The 19,470-nt window shown below is 53.6% G+C and overlaps 1 protein-coding gene across 1 annotated transcript; it reads right to left on the reverse strand.

The window, feature by feature from the left end:
* Positions 1–15: 15 nt before the first annotated feature.
* On the reverse strand, positions 16–16,638 carry MAP3K10 (mitogen-activated protein kinase kinase kinase 10). The gene is made up of 10 exons (XM_032613004.1): positions 15,374–16,638; positions 11,036–11,216; positions 8,032–8,180; positions 7,383–7,558; positions 6,318–6,564; positions 4,681–4,797; positions 2,682–2,859; positions 2,470–2,582; positions 1,416–2,096; positions 16–622 (listed from the first exon to the last, which is right to left on the reverse strand). Exons 1-10 carry the CDS (start codon positions 16,053–16,055, stop codon positions 300–302), a joined length of 2,847 nt encoding a protein of 948 aa, XP_032468895.1. The 5' UTR covers positions 16,056–16,638; the 3' UTR covers positions 16–299.
* Positions 16,639–19,470: the final 2,832 nt, after the last annotated feature.

A 19,470-nucleotide genomic window follows, 5' to 3' on the forward strand; every position in this document is an offset into this window, starting at 1 on the left:
CACAGCCAAGTGTGGTAGGGGGCAGGGGTTACCTTTAATGCTGCCTTTTGTGCCGAATCCCCCATGATGCCCTGTCCCTGAGTATCCCTGCCCACCCTCCCCCCCACCGCAGGGCAGGCACAGGGCCCCCCCACCCCTGGGTACAAAGGAATAAATTAATTGCCCTCCCTCCCCCCCTTCCCCAATAAATAGAGTGAGTATCCTGCCCAGGGCCTCCCCTGCCTTGTGGCATGGTGGGCTGGGGCGGGGCCTGGGGCGCTACATTCATGGCTGCCCAGGCGGGCGGTGGTGGGCAGGCCTCAGAAGGAGCCGTGGGCCCCACACAGGGGCACTGTGCTGTCCTGGCTCTGCCCCTCCATATCCATGTCAAGCAGCGTGGGCTGCATGCTGGGGGGCCCGGGGCTCTCCGGAGTGTCCGGCCTGCTGGGAGGAGAGATGCTGAGTGTCTGGCCAAAGGAGACCAGTTTCCAGGGGTCCAGGCGGGGACGGCTGGCAGCTGGCCGGGGTCGTGGGGCGAAGGTCAGGGTGGTGGGACGGCCAGGGAACTCGGGGGGCCGACGGCGGGTGGGAAACAGGCCCTGGGGGTCGGGCAGGCGGGGGAAGTCCAGAGGATCTCGAGGGCCTGGTAAGAGAGGATCAGATGAGGTGAGTGGCGTAGGCCAGAGGGTGGTGTTTAAAAGCCAGGAGCATTTACATGAAATTGGAATTTGACTTCTCTTGAAAAATCTGCTGATTTTGTTGGGCCCACTTTCCAGCAGGGTTTGGACCTTTACCTAGCCACCCACCCCCCACCCCCCACCCCGCCAACTGCTCAATCATCTGGGTGCAACTCTGGGCACAGTCCTTTATCTTTCAGAGCCCATTTCCTTGCTGTACTCTAGACAAAGCCCTCATCCCTCGCACCTCCCTGACACTGAGCCAGGTTCACAAAGACCCACAGAGACTCCTCAGGCATGTTGCTGTCTGTGAATGGGGATGACAGCACCTTGCTACATAGGTAAGGATTAAATAAAATGGTAACAGTAATTGTAGAACAAGTAGCACAGTGCCTGATAGGAAGCTCTTAGCTCCTGTCTGTTCTAATCATCTTTGTGAGTTAGTAAACTATATAGAACAGGGCATAGCACATGGGTATTAGCTCTAGTAATTGTTGTTGCCATTAATGCCACCTGCCTGGCCCCTGTAGGCATTAGAGTTTGCCAGCCCTACTGCACCCTGCGTCTCAATTACCCAGGGACTCACAATGCCTCACAAAGCAGTGGGGGCCGTGGGGACACAGACCCTCCTCCCCATGCTAAGCAGGGGAGGATGCCTTAGCATCCAGGGGGTCGTCGCTGGGCTGGGACACAGGGCTTTGGTGGGGGCACGGGAGATGCGCCTTTTTCTGCGCCGTGGGCGCGTGGAGCCTCACTCACCAAGGCCAGGGCCGGTGGGCTCGGGCGCCCCCCGCTGCCCCAGCGCCCCTTCTGACGGCGTCCTCCGGTGCCCGCGGCTCACAGCGCGCGCGGCCGTGACGTGGGTGGGCGTGAGTGACTGGCGGGGGTCCTTCTTGAAGCTCTCCAGCTCCAGGTCCACCAGGGGGTTGGTGCTGGGCGCGGGTGCGGGTGGGGAGGGCGGCGGGGAGGGTGCGGCCGGCGCGGCCTCGTCGCTGTCGGAGCGCAGCAGCGAACGCGTGGAGTTGCAGTCGGACACGGACGACAGCGACACGAGGGTGGCCGAGGGCGCCAGGCCCGGGCTGGGGGCCGCGTCATCGCGGCGGCTCGGGGAGCGCCCGGGTGGGCTGAGGCCCCGCGGGAAGCGGCCGCCGCGGGGGAAGAAGAGGCCATCGAGCCAGCTCCGCGGCTCCTCGCCGTTGGCCGAGCGCACCTCAGCCACATCTGCGCCCAGGCCCACGGCGCCCAGCAGCGTGGCGCAGCCCAGCAGCGCGAGCTCACAGCGCCGCCGGGAGCCGTGCCCGGGCCGGGCGGGCGGCGTTGGCTCCCACGGCGCCCGCGCCCCGGGAGAGGGCTGGCTGGGCAGCGGCACCGTGAGGTAGGACGGGGTGGTGTAGGGCGAGGGGGGCACGCTGCTGCCTCCGTCCGCCTCCGCGAACTCCTCTGCAACCGGGAGAGGGCCGTCACTGGACTCGACTCACTTAACTCTAGGCGCCTGGCCCCTCCACCCACCCCCTCGGATCTGGAGGCAAGGGGTTGCCCCAATGAAATGACCCCTCCAACAAGAGCACCAAGGCCCACTAAGCGTGGTTCTCGACTATTTCTCCCCTCAAACCCCCTCCTCCGGGGAATGATCCCCACACCCCAGGGACCGGCTGCTCCCATTCCAGGTATGTGTCCTACCCTCTGGCCCAGTGAAATCCGGCTCCCTCCTTGCAGCCCTGGGGAATGGTCACCCCTTGGTCTTGGGTTACGGCCCCCTTTGCCAGGGAATATTCCTTCCCCCTCCCTTTTAAAGGCACCCTCACCCTCTTACCCATCTCATTGAGGCTAGCAAAGCCTGGGGTGATGGGAGTGTGTTTGGGGGATTTGCCCAGGTTGGGGGCACTTGATGACCACTGTTTGCTTCCTTCTCCCAGGGCCTTCAGCCTGCAGGGGTCACCAAAGATGGGGGGTTATAGGCCTCCTGGCTGCCAAGGGCCTGGGGAAGAGGCACAGGGTGTAGGATGGGCTCCATGTAGCCAATACCTCTCCTCTCCTCCAGCCCGCTCCTTCTGCAACGTGGAGCTGGGCCCCCAGGTCCGGCCCTTCTTCTTGCCCCCAACCAGTTCTTCCTTCTTTGGGGGTCCACTGTTGCGGCCCCACGTCCCACTGCCACCACTGCTGCTGCCACTGCTGCTACCTCCACCACCATCCACAGGAGTCACTGGGCCGAGAGAAGCCACTTGGTTAGTGGGTCTTAGTCTGTCCCCGCTGAGCTCCCAGCCTTACTCTTCTCCCCTTGGTCCCACCCTCCACCTGGAAGCCCAAGGGAGCTTGGACTCCAACTCCAATCATGACCCTCCCCTGCTCTACATCCTTCCATAGCTCCCCACTGCTGTCAGGACGACGTCCAGCTTCCTCAGTTTCATCACCCGTCACTTCTCACAGCCTAACCTTTCAGCCATCCATTCATTCCCAAAGGTTTACTAGCACGTGCTACGTGCCAAGCCCGTGGCAGGTCCTGAGAAGGCATCAGTGGTCAAGGCAGACAAAAGTCCCTGCCCTGGGGACTTCCCTGGTGGTCCAGTGGCTAAGACTCCGCACTCCCACTGCAGGGGGCCCGGGTTCAATCCCTTGTCAGGGAACTAGAGCCCACATGCTGCAACTAAAGATCCCACACGGGGCAAAGAAGATCCTGCATACCACAACTAAGACCTGGGGCAGTCAAATAAATAAATAAATATGAAAAAAAAAAAAAAAAGTCCCTGCCCTGAGGCGTTTGCGTTTTAGTGGGTGAAGACAGACGATCAACAAGAGTCACACTAGGTACATCACCTGGGTAGGGGGCTAGGAGGTGATAAGCGCTGTGGGAAATATAAAGCAGGTGAGGGGTTTGGGGAGTTAGGGAAGGTCTCATGTGTGAGAAGGAGAGATACGAGCAAAGACTTGAAGGAGGTGAGGGAGTGAGTCAAGTTGATACAAGGGAGAGGAGCCTTTCAGGCAGAGGGAACAGCAGATGCTGAGGCCCTGTGGAGTGTTCTGGAGCAGACTTGTTCCCTGCAGCGTCAGTTGCTCTCTCTCCTCTGTTCCTATCACATGTTGAACATACCCCGATGCTAGTCCTGACTCACTGTTTGGTCATTATTTGTCTTTGCATCCCCCCAGGAGAATGACCTCTGGGGCCTGGTACAAAGCAGGTGCCCAAACAGAAGTGTGTGTAGGGGGTGGTGTGTGGGGCGAGGCCAGGGGTGAATGATGGGGCAGAACAGACTGGGGAGCCGGCCGGGTACCCTTCAACTCATCAGCAAACCCTGACAGCTGTACCTCTGCCATGTAGCTGACTCAGCCTCTCCCCTCTTCAAGGCCCCCACCCTGGCCCAGCCCCCTCGTCTCACTTGCCTCCCACCTTGACTCCTGCTGTCCTCCAATCCCTACTCCTCACGGTGGCCAGAGGGAGAAGGTTAATTTTACCACATCACTGCCTTGCTCACAGCCCTCCAGAGACTCCCCCGTCTCATTTAAAATAAAATCCAGATTCCTTATCCCAGCTCTTAAGGCCCAGTGTGATCCTCCCCTGCTGAACCCTTGACCATAAGCCTAGTGCTGTCTCTCCCATTCATCCTACTCCGGCCAAGTTGGCCTTCCCAGCTGATAAACACACCATGCTTGTTCCTGCCTCTGGGCCTTCGTCTTTGCTGTTCCCTCTGCCAGGGATGCTGTTCCTTCAGATCTCTGCACGTGTCACTCCTCCTTACCATTGCAGGTCCCTGCTCAAACCTCACCTTCTCTGACAGGCCTTCCTTGTGATTTCAAACCAGCAACTCTTCTGTTTTATTCCCTTCCCTGATTTCCTTTATAGCGCTTATCACTATAGGAAATTATCCTGCTCACCAGCTTGTTTACTTGTTGTCTGTTTCCCCTCATGAGAATGAGGGAGGGGACCCTGCCCACCTGGTCCCCTGGTGTTGCTCTGGCTTGGTACAAGATGTGTGCTCAGAGAAGTCTGTTCACTGACTGACTGGTCAGGGCCTTGGGAGATACTCACGGCGAATGGCCCTCAGCCGGGGGATGATGCTGGGGCTTGCGGGCGGGCTGACCCCATCTGATCCTTTCCGTTTGTCCAGGGTTGGAGAGGCCTGGACTGTGATCTTATGTTCAAAGCCTGCGAAAAGAAAGACTTCCCTAAGCACACGGTTCCATGGGTAGCCAAAGAGCGGTTCCCTTTGTAGAAGGATAGAAGGAATGCTACCATTTTGTATTCCTTCATGCGGTGGTTCTCAAAGTGTGTTCCCAGACCAGCAGCATCAACGTCAAGTGGAAACCTCTTGGAAATGCAGATTCTTGGGCCCTCCCTTAATCAGGAACTGTCGGGGGGAGGTGCAGCAATCTAGCTGCGGTGTAAAAGCCCCCCAGTTACCTCTGATGCACACTCGGGTCTGAGAGCTGCTGCCCTGAGGATCTAGGCCTGAGTGTCCAATATGGTGGTCATGATGCCACACACGGCAAGTGAGCGCTTGAAATGTGGCTTGTGCAGCTGAGGAACTGGAGAGTTCTACCTTTATTTAATTGTAAGTAATTTAAGTTTACCTTTCAAAACAGACCCTCAGTTCAGTCATCGGGAACATTTACGCATGTTTGGAACAACTTTGGTATGTGGATCTGCCTTTCCAACTGTACGTTTTATGAAATCTAAATACAGCTCAAGATTTTTTGATGAAATTTTAGAGCCCAGATTGAGATGCACTGTGAAGATAAAATACACCCTGGATTTCAAAGATTTAGTGTGAAAACAAGAAGCTAAAATGCCTCATTAACAACTTTTCTCGTACTGACTACATGTGAAACCACAACATTTTGGGTATATTTGGCTAAACAAAATATATTAAAGTTAATTTCACCTGTTTTTTCCCCTTTTTCATATGGCTACTAGAAAATGTAAAATTACACACGCGGCTTGCATTGTATCTCTGTTGGCTGGTGCTATTCTAGGCACTGCTTTAGGGCTTGTAACATCTCTCGTAACAAAGAGAGAAAAATCAGTATGATGTGCCTTCTGATGTTACCTAGGAAGCAATATTTTTAAAAAAAAGAAAATCAAACCTGAACTTGAAACTGATTAAGCCCTGAGATCCAGCTATTAGGTTGAGCCATGTGAAACGTCTGTTTCTGTAGGTCAAAAATGGCTGAACGTCAGCAGTTTCACATGGTTTAACCTAATACCAGTTTATAGGAAGTTCAGGGGACAGAGCGACATGTTAAAAGATACCAGGGAGATGCAAGCAGTAACGTCAGACTGTGGGAAATGCTACGGGATAAATGATGCAGTTCCTCAACCAATTATTGGCAAGGAGGAAAAAAAGGTATTAGACAAATATTAAAAGATATTAAACAAATTGCTGGGAGATAAAACTATAAGGAAAAGTAAGGAAGTGATTGCCCTAAAAGTCAAGACAGGGGCTACTCTTAGGGAGCGGCAGGGGGGTGTGTTTGGACAGGGCGTGTGGAGGCATATGGGGGGGCTGTAGGTCCTCCCTGCTTTCATGGGAGAGATTCTACTAAGGTGTGATATACCTAGCAATAAAAAAAAGTTTAAAAATACATAAATAAAAGGAAGAGATAAGCCCCGGGTTAGGGATGCCCTCAGTGGCCTCTCGGGGATGCTCAGGGGACGTGGGCGGGTACCGGAGGGCAGGCTGATGTGGCTGCTGCCTTCTCGCAGCTTGAGCAGGCGGCTGCGCTTGAAGTTGCCCCTGCGTTTGCGGACCCGCGGCTTCTCCTGGCTCAGCTGGCACATGAGCAGGTGCAGCTCGCGCTCCACGACGTCCATCTCACGCTCGGCCAGCTCCTGCTCGCGCCGCCGCAGCTGCTCTTCCTGGAACCGCTGCTCCTGCGCCGCCCGCAGCAGCTCCTCCTCGCGGCTACGGAGCTCCTGGAGAGGAGATGAGGGGCTTGGGGCTAGGAGCTTAGCTGCTCTGCCCCTGGGTCTGGTTGGTGTCTTGCTCAGGGCTGTCCTGCTGTGGGGCAAACGGGGGGCACAATCCAACTTCACTAGCCAGGCTGGGTGCCAGGGCAGGGGACTGTCTTAGCTCAAAGCAAGGGGTGGCTTTTCTTTTTTCCTTCCTCTTTGATTTTTAATTTTTTAAGTCTTCAATTTGGAAAACATCCACCATGGAGAGAAAAGTGTGCCCCATGTACCCATCATCCAACTTCAACAATTTTCTATACTTTGCAAATCTTTTTTCATGTATCACCTTCCTTCTCTCCTCTCTCCCCATTTTTGCTGTAGGATTTTAAAGCCAGTCCCAGACCTCATGCAGTATCACTTGTTAAGTACTTGAGTGCAGGGCGCCTTCTTTTTTTTTTTTTTGGTGGTATGCGGGCCTCTCATTGTTGTGGCCTCTCCCGTTGCGGCGCACAGGCTCCGAACACACAGGCTCAGTGGCCATGGCTCACGGGCCCAGCCGCTCCGCGGCATGTGGGATGCTCCCAGACCAGGGCACGAACTCGCGTCCCCTGCATTGGCAGGCGGACTCTCAACCACTGCGCCACCAGGGAAACCCCTGAGGGTACCTTTTTTTTATCAACCTTCCAACAGGAGGCTGTCTTTTCTTAATATGCAAGAAAGGCTCCCTAGGCCCTGCATGGACCCAAAGACCCCTGGGCTCAGGGTAAGGGATTCTGCCCCATCCAAGGCATCAGAACTCAGGGATCTTGCTCCATCCCTCCCACCTTGCCTCCTGCCTTCACCTTCTCCTTGGTCCGGAGGTCATCGAACATGTGTTGAATCTCCAGCTTCCAGTCTTCCTGCAGTGAGTGGAAAGACTCCAGCGGCATCTGGAACAGGGCTGACTGTTCGATGACTTCAAGTTGCTTCAAGATGCTGCCAAAATCTGGCCGCCCGTGGGGGTCTGGGTCCCAGCATTCTGGGGTGGGGGTGGAGAGGACAGCAGTGGGAGTGGAAATGTCAGTGGCCATGCTCTGGGGCATCGGCCTGCTCAGTGGAGGCAGGACTTTAAGGGACTGTGGACAAACAGCTCCCATGGAGCCAAGGGGAAGGAATTCAAAGCCAAATTCCTGGCAGTGTTTCACTTGGTGAAACTCTGGGGAGAGAAACTCAGGGACCTGTTCCCTGACTGGTGGTAGAATCGAGGGGAGGAATCCCAGGGCCAGTGAGTCCTAACAGGTTGCCCTCAAGAGCTGTGGGCCTAGCCAGAACACAGGTCTGGAGGCCATGGAGCCAACTGTGGGGGAGACTGTTCATGGTCCCATGGTTCCAGCCCCTTGTCCCTCACTCCTGGGCCCAAAGGTATGGATGGGTGTGAAAGAGTGAGGTCTGGGCCTGAGGGCCCCTGCCACCCCTAGCTGAGCCTACCCTCTCCACGGGGCCCTGGCTCACCCTCCAGTAGGCGGGCAAAGGGCTCGGGGCATGTGGAGGGAATGGGCAGAGTCAGCTTGTTCATAGCCACACCATATGCCACGGCCAAGGCGTCGATTTCACGGTAGGGGACCTCACCCGTCAGCAGCTCCCAGAGCAGTACTCCGAAGCTGCAGGTGGGGGAGAGGGAGGGGTGATGCCACAGCCCACCCTAATCCCCACCTACACCCCAGCCCTGCCTCCAGTCCCATGGTGGGCCTCCCTCCCCCAAGCAGCCAGCCCTGGCCAATGAGGCTGCAAGAACCTGATTTGACCTCTATCGGCCTGATCTGGTGGGGTTGGTTCTCTGATGTCTCTCCTTTGCTCTGCCTCTCTTCTGCCTGAAAACCTTCAGTGGGTTCCCCATGCCCACTGAGCAAATCCACCCTTCTTAGCTCTGATCTTGATGACCCCGCAGCCTCGCCTCTAAACACTCTCAGCCCCGTACCACCCCCAGCTTCATCTTGCAGCCACGCTGAACAGTTGAACAAACGCTGTTCTTCCTAACCTCTGGCCTTTGCACATGCTGTTCCCTTGGTTGAGAACACCCTTTCCTTTGCCTAACGGTCCTTTAAGTCACAACTCGGGTGCCCCCTCTACCTGGAAGCCTTCCTTGATTCCACAGCCTCCAAAGCTGGGTTGGAAGCCCCTTCACTATGTTTCCACAGAACCCTCTGCACTTACCTCTAAAAACAAGTTAACACTATTTAATATTTATAAAGCACTTACTCCAGGCCAGCACTGCTCGAGGCCTCACAACAGTCCTGTAAGGCAGAAGGCACTGGAATGACCCTAATTTTATCCAATGAGCAGGTGCAGGCAGAGAGAGGTTAAGTTGTTTGCTTAAAGTCACACTGCTCATAGGTGATGGAGCCACACTGAGACTTAGGTCTGTCTGATGCCCACGACAGCGTCCTTAATGGCCACACGATTCCAGAGCATGCACCACTGTGCTACGATCACCTGCGTGTCCATCTTCTCCAGTAAACTGTTCTCCTTCTGGATCCTGATCCCTGTTTCATGCAGTGCCCAACACGTAGTAGATCCCCGTGCTCCCCCGTTCCATGCATTCATTCAACATACACTTATTAAATGTCTGCTGTGTGCCAGGCATTGTTCCAGGTACTGGAATAAGACAGACACCACCCCTGCCCTCATGCAGCTGACAGCGTCCCCTCCTCTCAGTGACAGCACTGGTAAATTTGAGCTGGGCGAATGCTGCCTGAAATAATTTTCCATCCTCCTTTGCATCTAAGTGTGCCCATATGGCAACGGTTCTGGCCAGTGGGATACAGAGGAGTGTGTAGTGTGCAACTAACTTCCAGGAAGTGTCCTTAAAGGGGAGGGGTCCCCTTTCCTCTTTCCTCCTTCCTCCTGGTTGGAATATAGACATAAAATCTGGAGCTCAAGCAGCCATTTTGGACCATGAAGTGGACTTGGGAATGGAGGCTATACAAGGTGGAGAAGAGTAACAGTGGCTTGTAACTGGAGGGGGCCAGACCCTCCCCTCACAGCCTCTCCCACGTCTCTGGAAACCTGTGGGGATGTTTTGATTGTCACAATGACTGGGGAGTGCTACTGACATTTGGTGGCTGGGAATCATGGATACTTAACATCCTGAAAGGTACAGGACAGTACCACACAAGGAAGAATTATCCTGCCCAGTGTCAAGGACACCACAGTAAAAAACCCTAATATAGGACTCAATCCCTAATGCTGGGGGTACTATATCGTGTAAAAGTCATGGGCTTTTACCTGACAGCAAAAACATCAGTCTTGTTTTTATTTTGGGTTTTCTGTTCCTCGCCACTGAAATATGGCTCCTATAAATGTTTGGGACCATAAATGAATGCCTTCTGTGAAGCAAGACTAAACTTCCCCCCAAAGGGCCACGCTACTCTAGTTGAGAATTCCTGTCTTATTTGTTTGCCCCAATACCATGACTTTGCAGCTTGGTCCATCTGGAGCCTCAGCCGGGGAATGATCTTGGTTTGGCTGCCCACCGCAAGTAGAAGGTTAAGTTTCTGCTGTCACCAGGTCTCGCAGGCAATGAACAGCCTCCTCATTGGCCTCCTGCCCCAACTCCTGTCCCCTACAATCCACCAGGCGAGGGAGCCTTTGTGATGTTAAATCAGATCATGTCATTCACAAATGCCTCTAATGGCTTTCCAGCGCACTTAGGATAAACCTGGATCTACTCCCTCACCTGCAAGACCCTCCGGCTCTCCCGCCTCCATCATTTCCTACTACTTTCCTCCTTGCCTGCTCTGCTCCAGCCACATGTTCCTTTCTGGAACACACCACGCTCGTTCTCACCTCAGTTCCTCCTCTGTGGAAGCTGTTCCCTCTTCCTGGAAAGCCTCTTCTCCTAAACTTTGCATGATTGGCTCCTTGTCATCCAGAACGCAGCTCAAGTACCACTTCTCAGAAAAGCCTTTCCCGAAGTCACCTCCAGCCCTCAGAGTGCCTTTCAATCAACCTCCTAGCTCGTAACACGGTCTAGTACTTTTCTGGTGGACTAACTTACTACCTTTTAAAAATTATTATTATAATTGCAACTTAAAAACAGCCTTTTTTAGCTTCTGAGGTATGTATTATTCCCGTGGGCAGGAAATGGGTCTGTTTTTATATACTGCTGTATCCCTAGCTCCCAGTGCAGTTGGATGAATGAATGAATGAATGAATGGTTTCCTGTTTGATGAGTGGGGGCAGAGTAATGGATGGTGTTTGAGGGGTCTTTGGTGCTGACCACCTATCTTTATACTCCTGGAATTTTCAAACGTAATCCAAGTCCTCCTCAGCTGCCACTTCTGCTGGCAAAGCAGCCACCTGCTTTTGTGCTTGTCTGATGGTCTGACCTTGCTGGCGGGACCCTTTGCCAGGCTCGGATCCCCGCTGCAGTGGCCGACCGTCCCTCCCACTCTGCCGTTTCCCCCTTCCTCCCTCCTCCCTTCCCAGGAGGCCTCCCCTGTCCCACCGTCAGCACCTCCAGACGTCACTGCTTTTGGAGAACAGGGAGAGACGGATAACCTCCGGAGCCATCCAGGCGTAAGTCCCCGCAGCGCTCATTTTGGTGGTCTTGTGCCACTCACGGGCGAGGCCGAAGTCTGTGATTTTGAGCACCGTATCTGCGAGGTTGTGGTTCTCGATGGCCTCCAGAATAAGGACTGTGGGTAGGAAGAAAGGTGGGTCACCCCAGACCTGCTGGCTGCAGCCCCGTGTGTCCTGCCCCCGCCTCAACTGGAATCTCCTACTTGTTCTCTCCCTGCCGCCTGGGGTCGCCCCCCTCTGCAGCGGCTCCTTTCCTGGGCTCGAAGACCATGAACGCTTTCCTGATGGTCTAATCCCTGCCTCAGGCTCCCATGAGGCGTTGGGGAGCTTCTCCTGAGTTCACTGGCCTCCTGACTCCAACTTGGGCCCAGGGGAGCTCAGTGAAATGTCGATGGCCACGGCCTTGGTTCTCCTAGGTCCAGGCCTTGAATTCCCAACCACCGCAGAAGTGACAACTACAAACCATAAGCAGAAGGGGATGGTTTTCCTTTCCTTTTTGTCACCTGCTGTGGGTAGCTGCATTCATGGCCCCAATTCTGCTCCTTTCTGTGTCACACTCTTTGTATCTCCACATCCTTTACTCTGGGTTGGCCGTATGACTTGCTTTGTCTGATAAAATGAGGCAGAAGGGACAGAATGCTAGTTCCAAGCCCAGGCCTCTCATGTCTGCTTGCCCTCTTGCCCTTCTGCCATCACTATGAGAACATGCCTCGGCTAGCCTGCTGGTCCAAGGAACATGAGAGATACTCGGAGCAAAGCCTCTACAGCTGAGCCCTGCCTAAATCAGTTTACCCTCCATCAGGCCTGCAAATGTATAAGCAGTAATAAAGGACACTGAGTTTTAAGACACCAAGTTCAGGGAGGGTGGGAGGGTTGTTACACAGCATTAGTATGACAAAAATCTGACTGATACATCCCTCAAGCATATTGAATGGTTCCAACTTACTTGCTGTCTAGGGTTATTACTAACAACAATAACAACCATGGCTAGTGTTTATTAGGAGCCTATTATATGACAGGCACTGTGCTAAGCCCTTTATACAAATTAACTAGCAAGCAACCCACTTTATTGACTAGCAAACTGAGGCTCAGAGAGATGAAGTCACTTGGCCGAGATCACACAGCTAGAAAATGGTGGGGGCAGTTCGCGGGTGGCCTAGCGGTTAGGATTCCGGGCTTTCACTGTTGTGGGCCAGGTTCAATCCCGGGTTGGGGAACTAAGATCGCGCAAGGCGCACAGTGTGGCTAAAAAAAAGAGAAAATGGTGGGGCAAAGACACAAACTAGATCTGTCATCAGAGTCCAATCTCTTAACTGCCGTGATATTCTACTACCTTCTGTCAAACAGAAGGTAGTGTACAGTAGTATCCTGCCTGGGTTTGAATCCCAGCTCTGCCACTTATTCGTTGCATAATCTTATTTACTTTATTTTTAACACTACGATTTCTCCTCTGTTAAATGGAGATGATAATGGCATTGACCCTCTAGGGTTGTAGTAAAGCATTATTTCCTGAAGCAATAGTAGGCCCTCTAAAAGCATCAGCTCTCTTTATTAGTGTGTGATGTTGCCATAACTGTTTCTTATGTCTCCACCTTTATCTTTGGCCATTCCTGGCTACTTCTCCAATCATCGTAACAATGCGGCAATTCTGCTGTCATACCCATTTGGCAGATGAAGAGACTAAGTTTTAGAGAGCTCAGACCACTGCCCAAGGTAACACTGTTGGGAATCTTGTCCCTTCTTTAAAACCCAACTCAAATGTCACCTCCTCCTGGAAGCCTCTCGAGACTCTCTAGCATGTGACTCTACCTCCCAGAAGTTCTCCCTTCTCGAGTCACCAACTTTCCTGTTTGTGGAGTGACCCTGTGACAGAGGGAACACCCCATGGTCTTACACTTTATTTCTGCATCTCCCAGGCTGGGCCTAAATCAATTCACTTTAAAAAGTATTTATCTGATTATGCTACCCCTGCTTAAGACCCTCTAATGGCTTCTACTACATTGAATAAAATATCCAAAGCACTCACAGTGGCCCCCAAGGTTAATGTGATCTGGCCCATCTACTTTTATGACCTCACTTCCTTCCACCTCTGCCTCCCTCCTGCTCTTCCGACCTCTTCGGTCTCCTTGCTGTTTCTCCAACAAGGCAGCTTCATCCCCACCTCAGGACCTTTGCCATGCCTAGATCTTTGTCAAGCTGGGTCCTCTGGGTTCAGGTCTCTGCTCAAGTGTTGCCTTCCTGGAGCTCTGATCTAAAGAGCTCCCTCTGCCCCATCCTTAATCCGCTTTGTTTCCTTCAGAGTCCTTGAAACTCTCTGAAATTTTGTTATCTATTTAAATATCAACCATCTATTTTTGTTCACTAGACTATAACTTCTATGGGGGGGGGGTCTTGCCTCATTCACATCTGTCTCGGCTTGTTCACATCTGTAATCCCAGAGCCCAGGACAGTGCCTAGTACACTTAATTCTGCTTCAGAATTATTAGTTGAATAAAACAATGAATGAATGGCGTCAGATGAGGATCTCCTCAGGGGAGGCTGAATGGGGGAAGCTGTACTGTGGCAGCCCTGTTTCCTCTGTCTCAGGCATGGAGCAGTTCCATTGCCCAAGCAGGAAGCCCTGGCCTAAGAGCCCCACCAACCCTTTGTCCAAGTGGCATTGGCTACAGAAAAACTTGGGGGCGTGGGAGCATGTCCTGATACCCCACCTGCAGGCTGTGAATCAGCAGGGGTGAGGCAGGGCTGAGAAGGGACCCCAGCCTTCAAGAGGAGTGTGTTGGCAGTCCTGCCTCCATTTACCCAGCATTTCAGGAGTCAGAGCATCAGCATCAATGGAGATGGGGACCATCAGTCTGTCTTGCTCAATTCTCTGGGGCTGGTGCAGGGCTTGGCGCACCCCGGGCACTCAGTAGCTATCTGTTGAGTGTATGAATGCCAGGCCTGCCAGGTAAGGAAGACCCTGTCCCTCTATTCTAGGGGCTTGCAGTTGGTGGTGGTGAGGCCTAGCAACGAACATGAAACAGTGGGATGGGGGTCAAACAAACTTCAAGATGTAGAACTGACAGGAGTCAGAAATAGATGAGATGTGAGGGCTGAGGACAAAGAGAAAACCCTCACCTATCACGTGAGGGCAGGGAACATGCTGGCCCCACTCACTACTGATCTCTCTTGCTTAGTATATGATTTGGCCCAGTAAATACCAAACGAAAGAATAAACTGAACAAATAAATGCAGAAATGAAAGGGAGTGACATGAGGCAGAGGAAGGACGGGACAGCCAGGAAGGTAGGATTTTTTTCCCTGCTGTATCCTAAGGGTCAGGACAGGGCCTAATACACAACAGGTGCTCAGGAAATATCCGGGAAATGAATGAATATCCGGGGAATGACTGTGAGTGCTGTAAGGGCAGAAACCATGGCTGTTTTAGTCCCTGTTGGGCTTCTACTTGATAGGTGCTCAATTAATATTTGACATCATGAGAAGCTCCTTGAACTAGATGTAGGTTCTGGGGAACCTTGCTTTCCATCTGGCCCCAGACCTCATTCAACCAACCAATCAACTTTTGAAAGTCTATGACAGGCCAGACAGCTTGGATGCTTTTACATAAGCCACATCCCTTTTCCTCCTCCCTCATCTTTCCCAGTGTGTCTTGGCTAGCTGGGGCAGAGGCCTAGGAGGACACCTGGAAGTGGTTCTCAACTGAGGGCTAGTCTGCCCTCCAGAGGACATTTGGCAATGTCTGGAGACATTTCTGGTTGTCATAACTGGGGGATGGGGGGGTGGAGAATGCTAATGGCATCTAGTGGGTAGAGGCCAAGGATGCTACTAAGTAACCTACATCACACAGGACAGCCCCCTGCAATCATCTGGCCCCAAATGTCAGTAGCGCTGAGACTGAGAAACCCCGACTCCAGGCCAGGTTCTATCTGTCTCTGCCTGGTGGACTCTGGCAGCGTGGCTGGACAGTAAGTGCCATGAGGGCAGGCACTGTACCTGTCCTATTTACAGCAGGGAGCACAAGGCCTGTCACACTGTTCATTTATACATATTTATTGGGCTACTGTGACTGTAGCCTAGGAGGCAGGTATTCCTTCAACCTTTCTGGGCCTCCTTTTTCTCTCTTAATGGGGCAAGGACTGCCTCACCTGGCCCTGAAGGTATACTGCTGCCCCTTCTTGCCCCAGGCAGTGTCTTCTGGTGTCCCCATCCCGCCACCTAGGCTTGTCCTCACAAGGTTCTACGGAAGCAAGTTTTTTGGGGAGGACACCACTTACTGTTGATGGACTTGAGGTCCCGGTGGATGATGGGCACAGGGGCATCATTGTGTAGGTAGTTCATGCCCCGGGCCACCTGCACAGCCCAGTTGACCAGCACGTGAGGGGGCACCCTGCGCCCTGCCAGCACCCTGCTCAGTGCGCCCCCTCTGGCATACTCCATCACCAGGCAGAGGTGTGGGGGGCTGAGGCAGGCGCCCCTGAGGGCAATGATGTTGGGGTGCTGCAGGGCTCCGAAAAGCCGGGCCTCCTGGCGCACCTGCTCTGCTGTCACTGCTGGGTCCCGTTCAGGGTCCAGCCGGGCGGCCTTGACCGCCACCTCCTCGCCATGCCACAGGGCCCGATAGACCTTGCCAAAGCCCCCTACACCGATGATCTCCTCCAGCTGCAGCTCGTGGAAGGGGATCTCCTGGGGCAGCTGGAGGTCCGCGGGCGCGGCGGGGGTGCCAGGGGCCACGTAGTTGCTGGGGAAGACGCCCACACGGCCGCTGGGTAGCTGCCCGGTCCACCAGCCCTCGTCGCCCGACACGGCACAGTCCTGGGAAAGCACCTGGACGCGGTCGCCCCTCCGCAGGGTCAGCTCCTCCTCGCCCACCGCCTCGTAGTCGAACACTGCGGTCCAGACGGGCCCCGCGGGGGTCGTGCCCCACTCCTTGGCCGCCCCCAACTCCTCCTCCTCCATGGGGGTGGGGCCAGGGGCTGCGGGAGGCCGCTTCACACAGGCTGCCCGCGGGATGCAGAAGGCGGGCCCCGGCGGCCAGGATGGGGGGCAGTCCCTGCGGGTTCTAGGAGGCTCCTGGGGGCCATGGCTGGGGGGCCCTCCGCAGGAGCAAGAAAAAGCCTCTTTAAAAGGGCAGGGTTGTCCCCTCTGATTCAGCTGTCCAGGCAGGGTGGAGTGGGGGAAGGGCGGCGGGTTCACCTCTCCCCGCTAAACGTCAGGGCGCTAAGAAGGCCTGGCCGCGCGGCTGCCGAATTCCTGCCGGGGTCCGCCGGTGGGGGACGAGGGTGAGGGAAGCAGGCAGCCCCCTTCCCCGCGCCTCTCACCCCGCGCAGCTCCACCGGCGGCCCCCGGCTCCGCATCCCGGGCCACGATCGCCGGGCGGGCGGGGCTGGCGGAGCCACCCCCCCAGCACGGGGTGGCGCGCCCCTCGGCCTCCTCACGCGCGGGGCGGCCGGGCGGCCCCCATCCTCAGCATCGGGCTCCCGGTCGGCCCCAGCCCTTGCCCCCGCCCGCGCCGCTCCCCGGGGCCGCAGGCAGTGCCTGAGTGACGTGCACGCTGCCGCCGCGCCGCGGTGCCGCCTGGGAGTTGTAGTCTCCGGCAGCGCGACTTCCTGGTCAGTCCCCAGTCCCCCAGCCTCCAGAGCCCGGCTGCGGGCCTCGGGCCGAAGTGAGGAGTGCGCGTGGGCGAAGGAATTCTCCCGGGGAGATAAGCCTGGCCTCAGGCCCTCCCTGGGACGACTTGGGCCGGACGCCTGGAGGAGGAGAGGAGGAGAGGGCCGAGCGCTCCTCACAGGCCCTGCGGGGGCCGCGGCCCAAGGTGGGGTTGACGGTGACTGACGCTCTTCGCAAAGCGAAAAGTAGCAGCTGCGTGAGTGGTGGTTACTGTCTGGAGCCTCTAACGCAGGCCAGGACTAGGTCCCCGCAGTTGGACTGCCCCTCGGGGCCCCGACCCGAGGTGCACGCCGGGAAGTGTAGTCCGTTCGCCAACCGGCGCTGTGGGGCAGTCCCCCAACCGCGGGCAAGGGAGAGCTGCTTGGTGGCTCCAGCAAGCTGGGGGGGGTCAGGCTGATGGTGAGGCCTCTGGGGGAAGGCAGGGCTGGGAGGATGTTTGTAGTGTCCCTGGGGAAATCACAACCACATCTGCTTTCCCCACCAGCCCTGGGTTCCTCTGCCTCTGCAGTCAGAACTCGAGAATCCCCGCCTTCCATAATGGGAATTTCAATTTTGTGGGGCTTAACGGTCATCTTATGCTGAGTGCTTTGCATACATGGTAGCGTTAAATCCTCGCAAAGCCCCTAGTTTACAGATGACGCATAGAGAAATAAAGTCACTTGTCCAAGGTCACAACTATAAATGGCAAAGCAACAATCAAAGGCATATATTTCTCTCTCTCTCTCTTTTTCTTTTTTCTTTGGCCGCACCGTGCGGCAGATCTTAGTTCCCCAACCAGGGATGGAACCGGTGTCCCCTGCAGTGGAAGCTCGGAGTCTTAACCACTCGACCGCCAGAAAAGCCCCTCAAAAGCATATTTTAAAATTAAAAACAACTACCACCACGACAATCATGATTTTTAAAAACACTGCTTTCCCATTTAAAGAGTGAGGAAACTGAGTCCTGCAGAGGTTCGATGACTTGCTCAAGATCTGTAAGCTTGTAAGCAGCAAAATTCTGCGTCTTTTCACTTAGCCTCTCCTTAGTGGTCTGGGGGTCTGGCGGGAGGAGAGAAGAGGGGAACTTTGATGGGCTCTGGTGCCCAAACTCCAGAGAACTGCCCCACAATATCCTGGGAAATTGTTCCGCGCTCAGGGAAGTGGGTACCTGCTCTCCTGTGAGGGAAACTCTGGACCTCTCAAGAATGCTTGTTGGAAGAGAGGCCCCGCTTCATTCTGAGTACAGGCGTTTCTGCTATAACCTGATACATGCTTTCCTGAAAAACCTGTAGTTCTGCACAACAGTGCACTAAAAATGACAAGGCTTTATGGGAAAAATAGAATTAGGGACAGATTGCTCAAAACGTATGCAACTTAGTAATCAGAGTGCTACAAAACCAATAGCGTTTACTTATTTATTTATTTTTTAATATTTGTTTAGTTGCACCCGGTCTTAGTTGCCACACGTGGGCTCCTTAGTTAAGGCATGCATGTGAGATCTAGTTCCCTGACCAGGAATGGAACCGAGGCCCCCAGCACTGGGAGCGCAGAGTCTTATCCACAGCACCACCAGGGAAGTCCCAATAACAATTCTAATAGAAATACTAGCACAGTTAAATATACACGGGGTATTTGTGCTTAGCAATCAATACTTTAAGTGCCTTCTTTGCAGTCTTAAAGGCTGGGGCTTGTACTTCCTTCACAGAGATGCCGGCTGGAGATATTAACTTCTAATGGGACCATTTTCTTCAAAATTAAAAATCTGATCCAAGGTGTAGTCTTCCTCATTAATCTGTTATTTTAATGTGGGAAAATATCGTTGCAGTTTCTTCATCTGCTTTCACAGCTTTGCCACATACCATACCATTGTAGCAAGCAACGGGTCTTTGAAATCACTAAACGATCCACGGTGGATCTAAAGAAGACATTTCTATAGAGTTGCAGCTTTTCCCCTTAAGATCTTCTTTTATCACTAAGGCTTCCTCTTTGCCTGTGAGAAGCCTTGCCCTTGATTGCTTCAAAATGTTAACTTCCTAGAGAAAATTGCATATTAACCAACATGGCTGTGGTATGCTGACATCCTTACTCTGTTTACCAATTGTTTATGGGGTGATTCAAGTCAAAGAAGGTGGGCAGCAGAACAGGTGGTCTCCAAGCAGATGCCTAGACTTAGGTGAGGAGAGGGACCTGGCTTGGTTCTAAACCTGGTAGGCTCTATAATGGAAACGGAGAGTGGAATAGCATTTGTCAAATCCATAAAAAAGTCCTTCGGATTTTGATTGGGATTATAATGAATAAATTATTAATTTGGGGAGAATATGACTTTGTAATATTGAGTCTTCTATTCTTGGACAGGTATAATTTTTTTCCTGGGATATCTTATATGGCTTTCTTTGGTTCACTCACTGGATTTTACTGTTTTTACTTATTTACTTGTGGCCGGGATTTTTTCCTAATCAGTTACTGCTGTTTTTAATGCTGAACTTGGATGTGGCTACCTTGTTGAGCTCACTCTTATTTGTTCTAGAATAGCTTGACAGATAATTCTCTATACTGTTCCAGTTAGATGACCCTGGTGTCCAGGGAAAAAAAGACAGTTTAGTTTTTCCAATCTTTATAACTCATTTCTCACCCCTCACCCTTTGGCTGAGGGTTCCAATACAATGTTGAATGACAGTGGTGATAATGGACAATGCTTGTCTTGTTCTAGACATTTTAAAGGAATG

This window comes from Phocoena sinus, chromosome 19 (genome assembly GCF_008692025.1).
Source record: "Phocoena sinus isolate mPhoSin1 chromosome 19, mPhoSin1.pri, whole genome shotgun sequence".
Lineage (NCBI taxonomy): Eukaryota > Metazoa > Chordata > Mammalia > Artiodactyla > Phocoenidae > Phocoena > Phocoena sinus.